Raw genomic sequence first — 20,565 nt, 5'->3', positions numbered from 1 at the left:
ATGCCTGCATTTCAGTCATACAATGATCGAGTACTCATCCCTCCACCAGTGCCCATTTTCCAGTACCACTGGTCCCATCATCCCTCCCACTATCCCTAACCTGTCCCCTCCACACCACCCCACCTCTGTGGCAGGGCATTCCCTTTTGCTCGCTCTCTCTCTCTCTCTCTCTCTCTCTCTCTCTCTCTCTCTCTCTCTCTCTCTCTCTCTCTCTCTCTCTCTCTCTCTCCTTTTGGGTGTTGTGGTTTGCTATGGAGATATTAAATAGGCATCATGTTCAGTCTATAGTCTATTTTCAGCCTGTATCTCCCATTGCTAGTGGGCCCACCTAGCACCCTTTGCTTGGTGGTCCCTTCTATATCTGAGCTAGTTTTTCCCCCAGCATATAAGGTCAGCTTCCAAGCTGTGGAATAATCCTTCTGGTACTCTACTATTCTTGGGTGTAAGTCTCCCATTCTGTTACTTTATATTCCACAAATGAGTGCAATCTTTCTATGTCTGTCCCTCTCTTTCTGACTCATTTCACTTAACATGATACTTTCCATGTTCATTTACCTATATGCAATTTTCATGGCTTCATATTTTCTAACAGTTGCATAGTATTCCATTGTGTAGACGTACCAAAGGTTTTTTAACCAGTCATCTGTTCTCGGGCACTCGGTTTTTTTCCAGATTCTGGCTACTGTGAACAGTGCTGCAATGAACATATAGGTGCAAATGTCATTTTTACTATACTTTCTTGCATCTCCGGGATATATTCCCAGAAGTGGTATTGCTGGGTCAAGTGAGAGCTCAATTTCTAATTTTTTGAGAAACGTCCATACTGTTTTCCAAAAGGGCTGAACCAGTCAGCACTCCCACCAGCAGTGAAGGAGAGTCCCTTTCTCCCTACATCCTCACCAACACCGGTTGCTTTTGTTCTTTTGAATGTGAGCCAGTCTCTGTGGTGTGAGACGGTATCTCACTGTTGTTTTGATCTGTAGCTCCTTGATGATTAGTGATGAGGAACATTTTTTCATGTGTCTTTTAGCCATTCGTATTTCTCCCTTGAGAAAGGTTCTGTTCATTTCATTACCCCATTTTTCTGATGGGGTTGGACGTTTTCTTCTTGTGGAGTTCAACCAGTGCCTTGTAAATCCTTGATATCAACCCCTTATCAGATGGGTATTGAATGAATATCCTTTCCCATTCTGTAGACTGTCTTTGTATTCTGGTCACTGTACCTTTTGAGATATAGAAGCTTCTCAGTTTAAGGTAGTCCCATTTGTTTATCTGTTTCCACTTGCTGGTCAGTGGCAAGTCATCTTTGAAGATACCTGTAGCTTCAATGTTGTGGAGGGTTTTGCTGACCTTGCCTTCGGTGTACCTTATGGATTGTGGTCTGATGTTGAGGTCTTTAATCCATTTTGATCTACTTTTGTGCATGATGTTAGGTATAAGTCTGAGCCCATTTTTTTGCATGTAGCTGTCCAGTGTTGCCAGCACCATTTGTTAAAGAGGCTTTCCTTGCTCCACTTCACATTTCTGCTCCCTTATCAAATATTAGATTATCATATATTTGAGGGTGTGTGTAAGGATATTCTACCCTGTTCCACTGGTCTACTGCTCTGCCTTTGTTCCAGTACCATGCAGGAAAACACCATTCTTATTCCTGACAAACCATAAAGAATTTCTACTCTTCTCTAGTTTTTTGGGCTTTTTTTTGCTTTTTTGGTCACACTCAGCGATGCAGAGGGATTAATCCTGGCTCTGCACTCAGGAATTACTCCTGGCAGTGCTCAGGAGACCATATGGGATGCTGAGAATCAAACCCAGGTCGGCCACATGCAAGGCAAACGTACTACCCGCTGTGCTATCGCTCCAGCCCCTACATATTTCTTAAGCCAAGAGGCCAAGCCACAAGTGCAAATATTGATCACACTCCACTACGACAAATAAATAAATAAATATTTAGTAAATACTAATAGGTATTTACTAAAATACCTATTAGTAAAAGGTATTTATGGGGAAAAACACATGAAAAAATTCAAGGGCCCCACTATCGTTGTTCTGTTGTTAGTATATACCCTCACATGTAACTTTACTATGTAACACATGCGACCTTCAAATCTAATAAGGAAAAAATATATAAAATCTACTAAACAATAAGCTGGAAATTTATGGGGTTGGGCAGATAACTCAAAGGGATGCCTTGTATACATTCTCAAGACCCAGAATTCAATTCTCAGTACCACTGTGGTCCAATGACAAACCATCAGGTCCAGGTAAAGTATCAATGGGAGTGAGCCCCAGGCCCTGAGCACCCCTGAGGAGACCCCCCTCTCCAAAATTATATTTATGGTAAATGCATATTTTATACTGAAATAGCTATACATAATGTACCTATATATAATACAACTTTTTTTTAAAAAAGTGTGGGATCTTGAGTCAGAGCAATAGTACAGTAGGGAGCTGGCCTTGCATGCAGCTGATCCAGGTTTGATCCCAAACATCACATTTAGTCCCCTAGACCCACCAGAGCGATCCCAGAGCACAGAGCTAGGAGTAAGTCCTGAGCAAGGCCAGGTGTGCCCTCCACCAAAAAAATTTTGTTTCAGTTTTATAAAGGCATACAATTCACACTTAACTAGAAAAGAAAAGCACAACTTTAAAGTTAACTGGAGGCCATTAACAGCAATGAATATAATACAAAATGTAGAGTCATACCGTGAGAGCTAACCTTGGATGTCTTTTCGTTGTTCCCAAAATCAAATGAGAAACACAAAATATTATTGTTTCTCACAGCTGACATCTGAGACAATACAAAAGATTTACATAAATATAAGCAGATGAGAAAACCCAAGATCTTTTTTTTTTTTTTTTTTTTTTTTTTGCTTTTTGGGTCTTACCCGGCGATGCACAGGGGTTACTCCTGGCTTTGCACTCAGGAGTTACTCCTGGCGGTGCTCAGGGGACCATATGGGATGCTGGGGATCGAACCCGGGTCGGCCGCGTGCAAGACAAACGCCCTACCTGCTGTGCTATCGCTCCAGCCCCAACCCAAGATCTTTAACCTCGGGCTTTATAAAAATTTGAAATTCTTTAACACGAGTCCCACGTAACAGGGATTACTCAAAAGGATGCTTTACTATCATTCTAAATTTAAAATTCATTTTCTTAGATTATAAGTAGTTTGCTCTGAAAATTACCATCATATCCTAGACTACACTAAAAGAAGAAACTGAGGAAATATTATCATACTGTTAACAAACTAAACAGAAAATTTATTATTTAATTACCAGTCATATCTTTGATTAACTTTAACGACAATGCACTGTACCATCATGCCAAATCTAGTATTCTAAAACTCATTTAAAGGTAAGCCAGAAACTTATAATTTTTTTTTTTTTTTTTTGCTTTGTGGGTCACACCCAGCAATGCACAGGGGTTACTCCTGGCTCATGCACTCAGGAATTACTCCTGGTGGTGCTCGGGGGACCATATGGGATACTGGGAATCAAGCTCGGGTCAACTGCCTGCAAGGCAAACACCCTACCCACTGTGCTATTGCTCCAGCCCCAAAATTTATAAATGTAACGTTGCCTAAGGAGTTAGTCTTGCTACCCACTTTCCAAAGACAAATAATTCTTATTTTGATGTAGCTTCTAGATCCAATTACCAGTTTATGGAAAATATACAGGACTAAAAGATGGAATGTTCTAAGTAAATTCCAATACAACAGGGAACTCCAAACAATCTTATATTCTCCAACAAAATCAGTACAAGTGCAGGATTGTGGTGGATAGAAAAAGAGAAAAGAAATTTTACAAATCAAGACATGGACCAATTGCCATATATAATTTATTTGAATCCTGATTCAAACAGCATAAAATCTTTAATAATATTCTAAATGATTAAAAATATAAACACTCAATATTTGCTATTAAAAACTTTTTTGAATGATATATTATTGTTATATTTTATTTGTGTATTTATTTTCTGTTCTGGATAACAGAAGCAGGGCCTCCCACATGCTGTCCAACCAATGAACCATGTGCTCAGTTCTCTAATTACTTTTTTTGTTGTTGTTATTGTGTTTTGATACACACCCAGTGGCATTCAGGTGTTATTCTTGGCTATGCACTCAAGAATTACTCCTGGCTGTGCTTGGGGCACCACATAAAATGCCAAGAATCAAACCCAGGTCGACTATGTACAAGGCAAAGAACCTTACCCACTGTACTATCTCTGGTTTCTCTGATTATATTTAAAATGTAACTCAGTCCCCATTCCCGAGAGTTTTAAATGCAGCATGTATGAAATAATTTGATGTCAAGGACATATTTCAAAGTAAGAAAGTAAAGATTAATGTTTCATTTATTTCATTTATTCTAAGTGTTCTTTCTGTGTCTACTCAGGTGATTTTTTTTTATTTCTGGTTTTGGGGCCACACCCCACAGTCTTAATGATTTAGTCCTAGCTCTACACTTAGGGATCACCTGGCTGTGCTGGGGGGACCATATGTGGTCAGCCATATGCAAGCAAGTGCCCTATCTGCTGTACTATCTGTCTAGAACTCAGATGATTTGTTTTTTTCATTTTAGGGTTCTGTGCTCAGGGATTACTTCTGGCAGAGCTTGGGAAACCACACAGGGGACCAGGGATCAAACACAGGTCAGCCACATGCCATGAAAGTCACGAAAGTACACTGTCCACTGTACAATCTCTCTGGTTCCACCTCGTTTTTTTTTTTTAATACTTATAGAGATTTCTTTCTTTTGCTTATTAATCAGATGCTTAAGCATTATCTGTAATATCTTCTATAATAAAACCAGTGTTGAGCAGCAACTAACATGGCTCCCGGATGCAGGACTGGGACACATCCGAACCGCGCGGCCACTAACGCGGCCGCACAACCTTTTCTAAAAACTGAAAACATACAATCTTTTAATGGAAAACTAATTATCAAATGCTTCCTTAGTAGGGCTGTCTTTCTTGAGGGGAAACTCCAACAACAATAGTGAGTTTTGTGTTGAAATATGGAACGTAATCAAGGTAAACAGAAAATGAAGTGAAATTCATCAGTTATACAGTTGGTGGGGGGCGTGGGCGGGGGTATACTGGGGATTTTGGTGGTGGAATATGGGCACTGGTGAAGGGATGGTGTTTGAATATTGTATAACTGAGACATAAACCTGAGAACTTTGTAACTTTCCACATGGTGATAAAATAAAAATGTTTATAAAAAAATATTATAAACCATAGAAAAAAAATAAAACCAGTGTTAAGTTTATGGGATAAAAATATTTTTATACATTTTTAGACCTATTCATATTATCCTTTAAATTCTTGAGATCTTTCTTATTGTCAGTAAATTATTTGTAGGAGTTATCTAATTAATATAAATTTGAAGTGTAATAGCATAGAACTGTTCACACTATTATTTATTTATCTATAAAATGAAAGATAGAGAGTTTTTGAAAACTTTTACCAACTTATCATTGATTTACAGTTTTATGGAATTTCAGGAGTTTAGCTTTACTCCTCTCTATGTGTGTAGTTGTCACCACATCCACAACAAAATCTGTATTTTCATGGAATATTAAAAACAATGGAATACAGGATATAGAAATATAGTAAGAGAACAACAAATGGCCAAAGGTATCAGAACTGAAAAATTTAACTACAGAACTGCACTTATCTGGGGCAGAGGGATGAATGGAAGGGGTCCAGGACATTGGGCACTCTGGTACTGGGTGTGATGCTGAAATGATGCACACATGAAACTATAAACAGTACTGTAAATCACAGTAGCTCAATAAAAATGGAATAACAAAAATTCTTTTAAATTCAGGTAGAGCTAGTTGTGAATAAATACTGTTGGGAGCTGGGAAGAGAAACATGAGGATTTAAATATTCTACTGCTTTTTGTTAGTCTCTAATAAAATGTTTTAAAACAATATAAAGTCAATCTGGCAATAGTGATTACTTTTGGTTAAAACTTTGACAAACTCGGGGGCCAGAGCAATAATACAGTGGGTAGGGCATTTGCCTTGCACGCAGCCAACCTGGGTTCGATCCCGGGCATCCCATCTGGTCCCCCAGCACTGCCAGAATTCCTGAGTACAGAGTCAGGAGTAACCCCTAAGTATTGCCAGGTGTGACCCAAGAAATGCAAAAACAAAAACAAAAGACAACAAAAAACCAACAAACTCAAAATTCACAAAGTTCCTAAATGATTTCAAAGGAGTAATTTAAGTGCCTAGAGCCATGTCTACTCACTACTTCCCCCACCACTAACCTCACTTTATACCAGTTACTTCTTCAAATTGTATTCCACTTTTCATTTGAAAACATAAGAATATGTATCTGCTTTTCTCTTTTTTCCTACCATCCCTTCATTCCAATGAAGAGATTCCATTCTCTCCAGCCAAGGAACCCATTTTTAACACCAATTTAATGCTGGTGGATCTGGGAAACACTCTTTGAGAAAATGACCTTTAGAATTTATAGCCACCTACTGCTTAAATGAGTTACCATGTAGGAAAAAAATCCTATCCTCATTAATTTTACATTCCAATAAAAAGATGAGCAAAATACATATATTTAAATTGTACTGTAAATTACGTTGCAATATGTGCTGTGAAGCAAAGGAGACCAAGGAGGAGAGTAAATGACCAGGAAGAGGGATGTTACTTTAGATAAGATTCTCAGGAAAGGATTAGAGATAAAGGTAACCTAAGAGAAGCAAGTGAGGTAGACTGGAAGTGAGTTTATCTGTCAGAAGAATCAAAGCAGGGATAGAACAATGGGTAGTCCTATGGCACACCCAGGTTCTCTTTGGTTTGATCCCTGGCACCACATATGGTTCCCTGAGCAGTGTCAGAAGTCACCTCCTATGCACAGAGCCAGGAGTAAACCCTGAGTACAGGCAGGTGTGACTGCCCCTACCCCCCACATATAAATATATAAATAAATATTAAGGGATGATACCCCAAATACATCATGTGGTAAATAACAGACACTTTGGGGGCTGAAGAGACAGTGCAAAGGGTAAGGTGCTTGCTTTCATGTGACAGACCTGGGTTTGATACCTAGCGTGCCATATAATCCCTGAGCACTGCCAGAAATAATTCCTGAGTGCAGAACCAGGAGTAAGTCCTATGCATCATGGGGTGTGACCAAAAAAATAAATAAAACACACTTCCTGCATCTTATCCTGGCAATGTATTGATCTGATTTTAATTATGGTGATTTATAATATTACAATACTATCAATGACTGGGCTTCGTGCAAAGAAACATTCCAACACTGCCTACCCAATAATATTCCTTCCCCTCCACCAATGTCTCAGGTTCCCTCAGTCACTTACACACCTACCTACTCTACCACCTACCCTGACCCACCACCTCTCACTATAGGGTAAGCTCCATTCTATACACTAGTTCCTAGATTCTGTTGACCCCTTACCATGCTTCTTTATATCTCATGTACGAGAGAGATTATTCTGATATCTGTTTTTCTCCTGGCTAAATTCACTCAATATAATGCCCTAGAGTTCCATCCACATAGCAGCTATTTGCATATCTTAGCCTTTTTTTATAGTCAGTAGTATACCATTGTGTACAAAGATCAAGGTCCTTTTTTTTTTAAATTTTATTGAATCACCATGAGATAGTTACAAGCTTTCATGTTTGGGTTACCATCACACAACGATCAAACACCCATCCCTCCACCAGTGCACATTCCCCACAACCAATATCCCCGGTATACTCCCCCTTTCCCACCCTCCCCCTGCCTCCATGGCAGACAATATTCCCCATACTCTCTCTCTACTTCTGGGCATCATGGCTTGCAATACAGACACTGAGAGGTCATCATGTTTGGTCCATTATCTACTTTTCGGCACACATCTCCCATCCCAACTGATTCCTCCAGCCATCCCTTCTCTATTCCATCTGCCTTCTCCCCTCTGCTCATGAAGCAGGCTTCCAGTTATGGGGCAATCCTCCTGGCCCTTGTGTCTACTGTCAGATCAAGGTTCTTTTCACTAACTGAAAACTTGTACACGAGAGCAGTAAGGTGCAAAGATTTAATCAAGCAGTTTGTAATTACATATATGTTACAATCTTTTTACCTGTTAGTGAAATGCTTACATAGAAATGAACAAGTCTGAATTCTGAGGAATATGAATTTATAAAATACATAAAAGCAGCTATCAGAAAAGTTATTTTCTGATGATTGTACTTAAAAGCTTTATAAAATATAAGTTTGAAGAAAGTTCTTAGTATCTGCTATTCTGAGTCCTTAAAACTGTACATATACAGACCCTGTAGATTTCATATTTTGAGTGGTACTGCAAAAACTAACAATTTATGTGTGTCTATTATATAAAAAATTACTAAGAGTTAAAAGGTAAAATTTAAAAATCACCTACAAGGATTAGCTTAATGGGTTAAGTGCATCCTTTGCATGCAGAAGACCAGGATTTGATCCAAAATCACCACTGGGAGTAGCATAAAAACATCAAAAATACCACTATTCCATTACTGAGTTATAACATTTAACATAAGGGTTGACATAACATAATTGTCTTACAACTTTGATGCTAAATGTTTTTAGCCCAATATATAAGATTATTAAAAGTTTAAACTAATTTCCTTTTAAATTTTGTTTTTGTGAAATGTTATTAAAGTCGAGAACATAACAGTAAAAGAAAATTTAAAATAGGATCTTTCTAGTAGCAATAACCACTGTTAATACTTTGTTTTTCCTGCCTTTTTTTCAAAGTATATATATTTAATACCTTGTCTTTTGAGCACCATTAACTCTGAAACATTCACAGATCCCAGGTGGAAGATGAAAAAACAGGTTGGTGACAGATAATACCACCATCGGGACTTATTAGCCTTTCCCAATTACAGAAATGAAAATAACCACTAGTAATTTAATACACACTTTAAAGATTCATTATTATTCAAGTCCCAGAAATAAAATTGTCTATTATTTGTTATTGTTCAAAGATAGCCCATAGATTATTTAAAAGCTGAAATACAACTATATAAGACTGACCCAATTTTTTTTTTCAAAAATTGTTTTCAAAAATTTTTTTTCAAAAATTTTTTTCCAAAAATTGTTTTTCCTTTCACTAATTTTTCCTTAGAAACAGTACAAGGGGACAAACAAAAACAAGAAATAGACTATATGGCAGACACTTTATATCTAATAGGGTATTTTATTTTTATTGTAAAAATTAAGTAATTTTCAAGCAATATTCAAAATGGGGCAAAATATCTCTCAAAATAAGTTCTATAAATTTATCATATTTGAAATAGTACTCTTTTCCTTATTCCAGGATAAATTCTTTGTTGTTTATATTTATATTTGGCCAGGAGGGGAGTGAGGAAGAAGAGGCAGGGAACATGCATACACACCACACTTAGCTGTGCTTGGGGCTTACTTCTGCTTTTTTGTTTTTGTTTTGGGGCAACAACCCCCAAAAAACAACAGTGTTGTTCATGGTTTACTCCTGGCTCTGTATTCAGAAATCACTCCTAGCCAGCACGGGGGCCATATGGGATGCCAGGCAACGACCTATACAAGGCAAGCATCCTACCTGCTATACTATCTATTTGACTTCTTACTCCCAGTTCTATGCTCAAGAATCCATCCATCCTGGCAGCATGGTGAACCACACGTGATGCTGGGGATCAAATCCAGGTTGGCCACATGCAAGGCAAGTGCCCTATCAGCTGTACTAGAATGAACTCTACAAGTTTCTTTAATTGCCTCTTCTCAAAGAGGCATGCACTTCACCTTCAGCATATACTATATCCATTTTAATCATGGCCTTCTAATCATTCCTCTTTCCATATTTAAGAGACTTAATCCTCAGAGAAAGTTCTGCCTTTGGTGCCCTGTATTTTTACTAGACTCTTCCTCACCAATCTTACTCATTCCCATTTTTTCCTTCTTCCTTCTGCAAGCTAATTTCCAATATCTGAAATCCTAATAGTCACTATCTTGAGCTCCATAAGCAATCTTATAATACTTCCCTGTTTCATGTCTTCAAGTGAATGCCACCTCCTTTCTTTCTTTAACTTCATCATCATCTGAGCTCAAATTCATTTTGCACATCATCTCTTCCTATGTACGCAACATCCATGTGGGCCAAGTGATAGTACAATGGTAGGGCATTTGCCTGCACGAGGCCCACCTGGGTTAGATCTCCGGCATACAATATGGTCCCTAAGCACCGCCAGGAGTAATTCCCGAGCACAGAGCCAGGAATAACTCCTAAGCATCGCCACCTCCCGCCAAGAAAAAAAAAAACAAACATCTATGCTTGTGAATTTAACATATTTACCTGATGAATTTAGCTCTATTCCTATGCATTTTTTTCTCTTCCTATTGTTTATTATCTTTTCATGGAATTAACTCAATACCCTTTTAAGTTTTCTTTCTTCATTCTCTCCCCTTTCACTTGTTCTTTAAACCTCAAAATACTCGGAAAAAAAAAAAGTCAACTCCCTTGCCAAGACTTGTTATTGATCTACACTGCTCTCGCTCTAAATTCTTTACCAAGAATTCAAGGATTGCCAACCTCTGTATGTTTATCTGCATTACAGGCCCTCATCAAGTTATTCTCTGATCACAGTTATAAACTATTCTTCTGGATACTTGGTCCTCACCTACTTCCACATCTTCAAATTGTTCATTTTTGCTTACCAACCACCTAGAAGGAAGAATGTCCTGTTTATCTGTTCATCATATAGGGCCTTACATATTACTTGTCATAGTTCAAATAACTTTATATGAATTCAACTTCACCTATTGATATTCTCCCACCCTCCAAAACAATGATATTCTGCATAAAATCCAGTAAACTACTGTTCAATCCTAGCTCCCCTACCAATAGTTTCCCTCCTTTGAGTTCCCCAAACTTTCTATAACAATGATCACAATACTTTCAAGTTATGCACTCTTGGAACATGGTTATTTAAAGAGTTGAACAATGATATGCCATCAAACATTCCAAAGTAATTATGGTCCCCCTGGCACTGCCAGGAATGGGCAGAGCCAGAGCAAACCTTGAGCTTCACCATGGTATGCCTCCCCTACCACCAAAAAAGAAATTCTTCCCATAACCTGGTTTAAATCTTCTAGATACCCCTGGCCAAAATATATATATACATGATACAACTAAATATATCAATAATCTGGGGTATTCTACAAATAGTACCTGAATTTCAGAAGTTCTAACAACGAATCAAGGTTGAAAAAAACCACAGTTTTAACACATTTTACCTTCCATTTACTGCGTATGTATAATCTTTAAACCTTTTATGGGACACTGACTGGCCCCAAAGATAACAGATAACAAACCAAAGACAACAGATACTGAACAAATGTATCATTAATAAGAATCCTTTTCATTTCATCACTGTCATTACCGTCTGAACATTTTCTATACTTTTTCAAAAAAAACCTAAAAACTATAATAATAAAACTACATAAAATATCAAGTGCTAACGTTTTACTTTGTTTTTCATCCATGCCCAAAGGTGTTCAAGGCTTACTCCTGGCTGTACATTCAGGCATCACTTCCCCAGCCTCAGGATACCACAAGTGGTGCTGGGAATTGAACCCATGTCAGTCATGTGCAAAGCAAATGACCCATCCACTGTACTGCTCAAGCCCTAACATTCTATAGCTCTGAACAACAGGCAAATTCAGATTTTATCACCAGATTTATATAAAAGTATAATTATAAAACCTAGCAGGACTGAAGTGGGTGAAGGGGCAGTTAAATTACTAAGAAGAAGCCTATTGTTAAACTATCTAATTAATTTCTGAATTTCATCTTAACCGAGGAAAAAGTCAACAAAATTTCCATGTAATATAGAAAGGGATTTATACTGGCTTACAAAATTCACTTGTATTTTAACTACTACTGGTACACTTGGCTTCAGGAGGATGCTTTTGCAGTTTAATTCCCCCAAAATACTCTGTAGCCTTAAAAAAAGGAATTATAAAACCAAATAATCTCCAGTTGTATTTTAAGGAATCTTTTTCTTTTTAGCTCATTTCATGAAGACTTTTCAACACCTTAATTCAGAAATGAAAGGAAATTTTAACAAGAATACACTATTATCTGGGTTATGGTGCCACCAGCAGATAAACCTGTACCTGCGGGGTGAGTACATCAGCAGCTTGATGGTACCTTCAAACTTCCAGATACCCCCAAATTGCTGCTGTGCCTCTGGTCACACCCCAACAACTTGGGGCCAAGTTTACCAAGAATTAAATGGCCAAAAGTTAGGTATGTGGGAGACACACTCACAAACTACCTCCGGCTCAGCTATATAAGCTCATTTACTGGCTTTATTTCAGAGACCCATAAATCTCAAAAAAGATCAAAAGATGCAGTTAGGGCCTGTAAAACACACACACACACACACACACACACACACACACACACACACACACAGGAACCCATGACAGAGCCCCAGGCTTGCTTGGATCAGTAGCGTGGCAGTCATACCCACAAATTGCCCCTGACGCCATGTAATCTCATCAATGGCCAAGACCCAGAGACTATGAACTAAAGCTCCCAGAAGAGAATGACACGGAATTTTCTGGACATTATATTTTATCCATAACAAGCAACACAAAACAAATCGTCTAGCATTGCCTTTTCGGCAGGTTTGCATGGTGGTGAGACTGGTGTTGAAATATCGAATGCAACCAAAGTAGAGAGAGCATATGGGGGAAATTGTCTGCCACACAAGCAGGGGAAGGGTTGGACAGGGGTGGGTGTGTGGGGGGCAATACTGGAGATTTTGGTGGTGGAAAGTTGCACTGGTGAGGGATGGGTGTTCAATGATTATATGACTGAAACTCAAAAACATGAAAGCTTTGTAGCTGTGTCTCACGGTGAGTCAAAAAAGGGGGGGAATAATAATAAAATAATAAAATTAAATTAACATTCACAATAGAATAAAAAAAATGTAATGTGGAGTCCATGCCAATTCAGTCAGCTTAATCAATGGCTGAATAATTAGTAGTACTCCTACATTATTAAAAAAATAATTTAAAAAAATTTTAAAAGAATATACTGTTATCAAGCTTATTTACCAAAATACTATTTTAAATGGCTAAAATTAAAAATTTTTAAATGGACTCCACTGAGTCACCAGTGATCCACTGATGCCTTTTCAATAGTTTTTTTAAAACTAGAAAAATGCAAACTTCTGGCTACCCAGAAATAGATAAGCTTTCAAAGCTAATTAAATTTTAAAAGCTTTTCAAAGTATTCTCATTTAAAACCTAAAAGGTGAACATTTTTATATTTCAGGTTTTAAAGCCCTATATTTTCTAACAAGTATTTTTTATTCCCCTCCACTTAGGTGTTTTCTCCCTATTTCTAAAGTTAACCTCTATTTTTCAGTTGCCTCCATAAATCTCTTCAAAAATATGTTTCTTAATAGAAATGATACTTAAATCTTAGTCCTCTATCACTATATTACATATAAGCTATGCTATGTTTACCAATATACAATAAATAAAAACTATATTTTAACTGATACATTATACACATGTTGTACTATTACAAATACAAAAAGCAAGCCTAGCAGGCTTCTATTCCAGGCACCACAGTGATCTTTGAGCATTTCTATGAATGGTCTTGGAGACTCCCTAGCACTGCTTGGGAAGCCCTGACCCCAATGAAGACTAAAATAAGTGAGTACTGCAGTGGGTGGTTTGGGGCACATTGGGTAGAGGAGTGTAACTTTGTGCATATTAATGCTATTGCAAAAAAATTAGCCCCAGAATGTAGTTCTTCAGAATACTGCCTTCCATATGTAAGGCCTTGGGTTTGATCCCCAGCATCACATAAAGATAAATTTTTACAAAGCAGACTTAGAATACATTAAAGTTGTAAAATTTTCTTCTCTTACTCCAACTGACCCTCTTGTATACTACTGTGGAGACTGAAACTGTCATGAAACAGAAGTACCTGTAGTTCCCAGGAAAGCCCAAGCTGTTCTCTGTTCTATGCCTTGCTAGTCACTGCAGTTCAGACTGCTGTGATGCCCCCTCAAACTCTCCCCAAAATTCTAGCAGCAATACTCCTTCAAGTATTAACTTCTCTGTGAGATACCACACACACACACACACACACACACACACACACACACACACACATTTGTTTTTAAATTATTGTGGAGGCTGGGGCTGGAGCAATAGCACAGTTGATAGGGCATTTGCCTTACACGTGGCCGACCCAGGTTCGATTCCCAGCATCCCATATTGTCCCCCAGCATTGCCAGGAATAATTCCCGAGTGCAGAGCCAGGAGTAACCCCTGTGCACTGCTGGGTGTGACTCAAAAAGCTAAAAAAAAAAAAAATTATTGTGGAGGCCACATTCAGGTCATGCTAGGAAATCTGTGCAGTGTGTGGAATTGAACCCAGGATTATGCAGGTGCAATGTATTGCATACACACTTGAGTCACATCCTTAGTCTCTCTTTCTAATACTGTTAAATCTAGTCTCTTTCCCTTTCTCTTTTCCTTCTCTCACTATTCCAACACTAAAACATTTTAAGTTCCTCTGATACTTCATACCTTCACTACTGAACTGTTAACTTTTAAAAATATTTCTCTACCCTGGGCCAGAACGATAGTACAACCAGTAGGGAATCTGCCTTGTATGTGGCTGACCTGAGTTCAATTCTCGACATCCCGGATGTCCCCTGAGCACCGCCAAGAGTAATTCCTGAGTGCAGAGTCAGGAGTAACCCCAGAGGATCACCGGGTGTGACCCATAAAAATATATATAATTCTCTACTCAACTATAAACCACTTAAGGACAGGGAACTTGTGATTTCAGGGATTTCTAGCTCTGGCAGATACTGGGATTTTTTTTTAACAAACTAACCTAGCCTAATTTATGAAAAATACAGGTGAAGAAACCAAAATTATGTCCCACGTACTAATGACATTGGGCTACTTTATAAAGAAAATGTGGCATTCTCTTTAATGCATTCATTTCTTTACCTAATACATTTATGTAATATCATTTCTTACTCACTAGAAGATTTAGTAGTTATATGGATCAATTCTTCATATGAAAGTTCCCCTTACATAAATTTGAAAATGTAAATTAATGCAACAGATCAGGGATATAGTTCAGTTTGCTTTGATGAGGTCCTCAGATCCACTCCTGGCACCACACAAAAATAGTAAATTAATATTTTAAGCAAGCAAATTCAGGGGTGGAGACATAGTACAGAGGTTAAGGTGCCTGCCTTACATGAAGTCAAACTCAGTTTGATCCCCAGCACACATATGGTCCCCAAGGCATGAACTGCATCAGGGGTAACCTCTTAGTGCAGAGCCACGAGTAAGTCCTGAGCGCCTCGGGTTTGGCCCAAGTTACCACCCACCCCCTACCCCCACCAGGCCAAAAAAAAAAAAAGAAAAGAAAAAGCTAATTTAATACCTCTTCAAAAATGACCAGAATACAAAACTTGAATAAGACCACCTAAGTGAACTCCTTGCACTACCAAAATATCACATATCATTTAAAATTTCTCAATCACCTATTTGCTGAAAATCATATTTGTATAGATGGGCAGTCTATAGACTATAACTTCAAAACATCAACATACCCTATTGGGATACCCAACATCATAACTTATGCTTTTCTCAAAACTGTGCTCACTCAAGCATTTGTTTAGTACTGATGAAGAATTTAGCCTCCAACCAGTGTTAGGGAGAGAATTCCTACATTGAGGGGCTGGAGAGAAAGCTCAAAGGGAGCTCGGATTAGATCCCCTAGCAACTTTAAGAGTGGCAAAAAAAAAAAAAAAATCAATTATCTAGTTGAGACCATCTTACTACTTTTTTGTATTTAAAACCCAAGCCTATCTTTTCTATGCAAAGAAAGCACATCAATATGCCTACAGTCTATTATCTAAACAAAAGATATGTTCACTTTTAAATATGAATGCTATTAGATATAGATATATCATATTTTAAGTATTAACTACAAGAAATTATTTTAAACATTTATAAATTTAGTTCTATGAAAAGGAGAATAGTGACTCACTTACAGGAACTAAGATATATTTATTATACAGACAATGCTTTCAAAAACACCTAGAATTCACTCAAACCTATATGACGCTTGCTAGTATCTATTTTCTTGCCTCATTCTAAATGTTTCTATACCAAAACTGGAGGCCTACTTTAGCAATCTATGATTCTTTATAAGACTAAAATTTTATGACATCAATTTAAGAATATGTCTTACTGGCAAGCTCTGCGTGGCGATTTGGATATGCCAAATACAGTAACAATGATTGGTCTTATTTCCCTTACCCTGAAAGAGCCTCCAATGTGGCACCACTGAGAAGAACAAGTAAAGAAAGACTGCTAAAATCTCAAGGCTAGGACAAATGGAGACATTATTGGTGCCGACTGGAGAAAATTGATGATCAACGGAATAACAGTGATACAGTTTTACTATTTAAGATTAGTGACATTTTAACTGTAGCACTGTTGTCCCCTTCTTTATCGATTTTGCTAGAGCAGGCACCAGTAACGTCTCCATTGTGAGACTTGTTATTGTTCTGGGCATATCGAATATGCCACGGGTAGCTTGCCAGGCTATGCCATACGAGCGAGATACTCTTGGCCCTTGAGACGGACAGAGGAATCGAACCCAAGTGAGCCTTGTGCAAGGCAAATGCCCTACCTGCTGTGTTATGTCTCCAGTCCCATAAATAGATCAATTTTTGAGTATTATCTATAAAGCACAATGGAAATAAGGTAACAAACACTACACAGATTAATGTCACTACATAAAGTATTAACAGAAATTTACAAAGCAGACTATTTTTTAGTTTGGGGGCTATATCTAGGTCTGTGTTCAGGGGTCACATCCAGCAGTGCTTAGAGGACCAAATATGGTTCTGGGTTTCAACCCAGAAACACAGCCACTTGCAATGAAAGTGCCTCAATCTTTGTATTATCTCTGTCACCAAAGCAAATTCATGATTCATTATTCTAACACCAAATAATTCTGCTTAATGCAAGGTTTGTGTTTCGTTTGGTATTTTTTTTTTTTGGTGGGGGGGTGGGGGATAGTGCCCAAGTTTTGCTCCCGGCTCTGGGTTCAGGATTACTCTTGGTGGGCCATATGGGGAGCTGAGAATGGAACCGGGGTGGGCCGCATGCAATGGAAATATTTGACCTAGCTGCTATGCTATAGCTCTGGCCCTCAATAAGACTTTAAGAAGAGGATCTTAGTTTAAATATTGCCCTGCTAAGATGTCAAGCATTACTGTTAGGAATTGTTTAAACAGATTAAAATATTTTAAAAGCATATTTATAGAGAACCAAAAAAATAACAAAACTTATCAGGAGCTATTTCAAAGAAGTATTAATACAATGACCAGCATCACATGACGAAAATAATCAATTTATCCAATGGTTACTACTATAATGATTAACACAAACACTCGGTTAATCATTATAGTAGTAATGATTACTAGTACAGGATCTCATGGATCCTACAGAGATCCATGAGATTAGGACTATTATCATCTCTATTTTACTGATGAGAAAACTGAGACTAACCAGAAAAGGTGATTTGATAAATTTCTTTCAGCTAGTAAAAAGTCAAATAATTCCATTTCAACTACCATTTTCACCAATTATTTTCCTATTACTAAAAAAAAAATTTCACTTGAGAACTCTGTTGGGCTCGTATAAATTATATAATAATTTTTATATTATTATATATTTATCTTAGTATCCTCTTGTGTTATTTCTTCTTACAAAACAAAGTGTTGATTTTGTACATGTGGATGGAGTACACCAAAATATGATGCCATGATTTCTGGTGCAAATTCATTAAAAGTGTTGCCTGTGCTCAACCTGGCTTCTAAAGATCCCACGGCTTCTAAAGATCTGACTGGGTTGGTCCGGTCAGCAATGATCCCTGACCACAGAGCCAGCAGTCAGCCCTGAGTGCTGCCGGGTGTAGCCCCCAAATCCCACCCACCACCACCCTAGAAAAGTTACCAAGAAGCATTCTCTATTGTTGCTAAAATTCAGCTGAGAGAAAAGGTCAGTGTAACTGTACCATTTACCAAGGCTCCCTACATCTCTGATGTCTCATATGGGTAGCAAAACAATATATCTGACTCGAAACAATCGCTTTTTTCATATGAGCGCCCCACTTAAAAAATATTTTTCATCCTAAAATTTTTAAAAAATCTTATTTCAAATGCAAACTATAAAACTTCAAACAACTGAGGCTCAGCTTCAAGCCAAAACTCTGCCTCCGCCCTGCCCAGTAATCATCTGCGGGGCCCCACTAGGTTGTACAGCCACAAACTTTTATACCTGCTTAAGGGCTCTAGCCTCGGCTTCCGGCTTAGCTTTTGTCCATCGATTCAGTTCTGAATCTGGGGGTGCGGGGTCGGTTCTGGGCTCCCAGCGCGGCGCCCAGCACCGCTCCTCCTCCCGGGTGCTCCAGCACCGAGCAGCACCTATCAGCGGCGCCCCCGGCCCAGGCCCGGCCCATCCTCGGACACGTGCGAGGGTGTGTTTGTGTCAGTTCGTCAGTCCCACCCCGGCCGGCGCGCACTCACCGGGACAAGAGCGCCAACTTCTGCTCCAGCATCATCTCCAGCTTCTGGCCCTGCTTGGAAACCCAGTGGTCCACGCCGTGCAGGCGGTAACACGCTTCCAGCATCGACCTGAAGTCCGCCACGAACTCGGTGATGCTCCCGTACTGGCCGCGGGCGAACTTCTCCTCCATCTTCAGCAGACACACGTCCTGGCCGCCCGGCTGCGAGAGGGCACGAGCGCCCCGGGCGCTGCTGCGCGGCCCCTCGGCAGCCTCCTCCTCCCCGGGGGCACCGCCCCCCAAGGGCTGCAGGAAGGGGGCGGTGAGGCCCCGGTGCTTCTCCTGCAGGAACTCGCCCAGAATGCGGTAGCCCTGTTGCAGCTCGTAGGTCAGCTCCTGCTCCTGGCAGCCACCGCCCCCGACCACCCTCGCCGCCGCCGCCGCCGCCGCCGCCGCCTCCGGGGTGTCGGCTTCCTCCCGCGCGGGGCTACTCTTCCCGCGGGCCGGCCCCGACGGCGGGGCCGCCGCTGCCACCACCACCTCCTCGTCGTCGTCGTCGTCCCCATCCTCAGCTGCCGGCGGCGGCGGCGGCCGCTCCTCCTCCCCGGCCGGCTCCATCTCCCTGGCAGTCTCGGACTCGCTCGTGCCTCCCCCGGCAGGCCCAGGCTGGACGGCGTGGAGCGGCCGCTCGAGGTGCCAGGGGACGCGAGGGCGCGGGCCGCTTCGTCAGGGCTCGGCCGCGCCGCGCAGCCCCGGCCGCATCGGGCCTCGCTCTCTCGGGCGGCCGGCGCGCCGCGCGCGGGGGTCTCTCGCTCGCCGCCGGCGGGGCGGGGTTACATGGCGCGGGGGAGGGGGGAGAGAAGAGGAGAGCCTAGGTGCCCTCCTCTCCCCTCCCCCCGGCGGCGGTGCGCGCGCGGCCCTCGCCTGCCTCGCCCCTCCGCGCCCCGCCCGCCGGCCCGCGCTGCACCGGCCAGGCCGGGCCCGGCTACCGCGGCCTCGGCGCCCCACCCCCTCCCGGGCCGGCGAGGGGACTGGGAGGGGGCGAGGAGGCAGGAGGGGAGGGTCCTTCTCTGGCCTCCCGGGAGACGGCCGCAGCGCAGGGCCGCGGCGGCTCGGGCTCCTCCTCTCCCTCACACCCCCTCCCGCCCCTCTCTACCTGCAGGGGACCCGGGCAGGAGGAGGCGGCGCGCGGACCGGGCCGGGCGACAACTGTCAGTTAGAAGCCCCGCTGGGCTGGGGGGGAGGGGGAGGAGGAGAGGGGAGGGGCAGAGAGGAAAGGGGGAGGGCACTCGGGCCCCCCCCTGCAGCTGGCGGGCGCGCGGTGGAAAGAGGCAAAGAAAGAGGCAGCGTCGCCATCCCCGGCGCGCATGCGCGGCAGAACAGCCCCGCCCCAACTCGCGGCCCGCCCCGCTACGCAAAAGCCTCCGCTAAGGCAACGAGGCCTGGTAGGTTGCGCGGACCAATGATGTCATCAACTTGTAGCCGACTGTAAGGGGCGGAGTGGAGAGGGAGGCAGGGCGCCTGCGCCCCTTTATTAGCCGTCCTTCTTTACCCCACTCTCATCTCCCTCCACAGAGGGCACTCAAGTTTTCTACAGAGCAGATGCTGAGAGAAGGTTTCTTTTGCCAGACCCTTATTAGTGACAAAAGCTAAAATTAATCGAGAGCTTGCTAGATAAACTGTTAATAGCAAGTGAATGGCAAGAAGCCACAAAACATAAATCCTGCCCTAATGTAAAATTTACACTCTCGATGAACACGTCTATAATGGCCTTTTTAAAAAATAAATTAAAGGGTTTAGGAAGGAAGATCAAGACTCAGGAGAAATATATGTTCTCCTGAAAAAGAAAAGGACATGATTTATAGGACTCGAATTTTTGAAGGGGTTCCACGGTTGTTGTTTTTTTTTTTTATGTTTGAGATGCTGGGCATCAAATCCACTAT

At 41.0% G+C, this 20,565-nt stretch overlaps 1 protein-coding gene across 2 annotated transcripts in view; it reads right to left on the bottom strand.

Moving 5' to 3' along the window:
• The window catches only part of KIAA2026 (KIAA2026 ortholog), a 95,147-nt gene extending 75,698 nt beyond the window's left edge, over positions 1 to 19,449 (bottom strand). Inside the window, exon 1 of one of the 2 annotated variants that reach the window (XM_004600145.3) lies at positions 18,645 to 19,449. In XM_004600145.3, coding sequence (XP_004600202.2) covers positions 18,645 to 19,240 — 596 coding nt within the window. In that variant the 5' untranslated portion in view covers positions 19,241 to 19,449. The remainder of the gene's footprint in view (positions 1 to 18,644) is intronic. The other variant, XM_055130689.1, reaches the window with a different exon arrangement.
• Between the last annotated feature and the right edge of the window lie 1,116 nt (positions 19,450 to 20,565).

The sequence above is a fragment of the Sorex araneus genome, chromosome 1 (genome assembly GCF_027595985.1).
Source record: "Sorex araneus isolate mSorAra2 chromosome 1, mSorAra2.pri, whole genome shotgun sequence".
Lineage (NCBI taxonomy): Eukaryota > Metazoa > Chordata > Mammalia > Eulipotyphla > Soricidae > Sorex > Sorex araneus.
The sequence above is the reverse complement of the archived record's forward strand: the minus strand, read 5'-3'. Positions and strand labels throughout refer to the sequence as shown.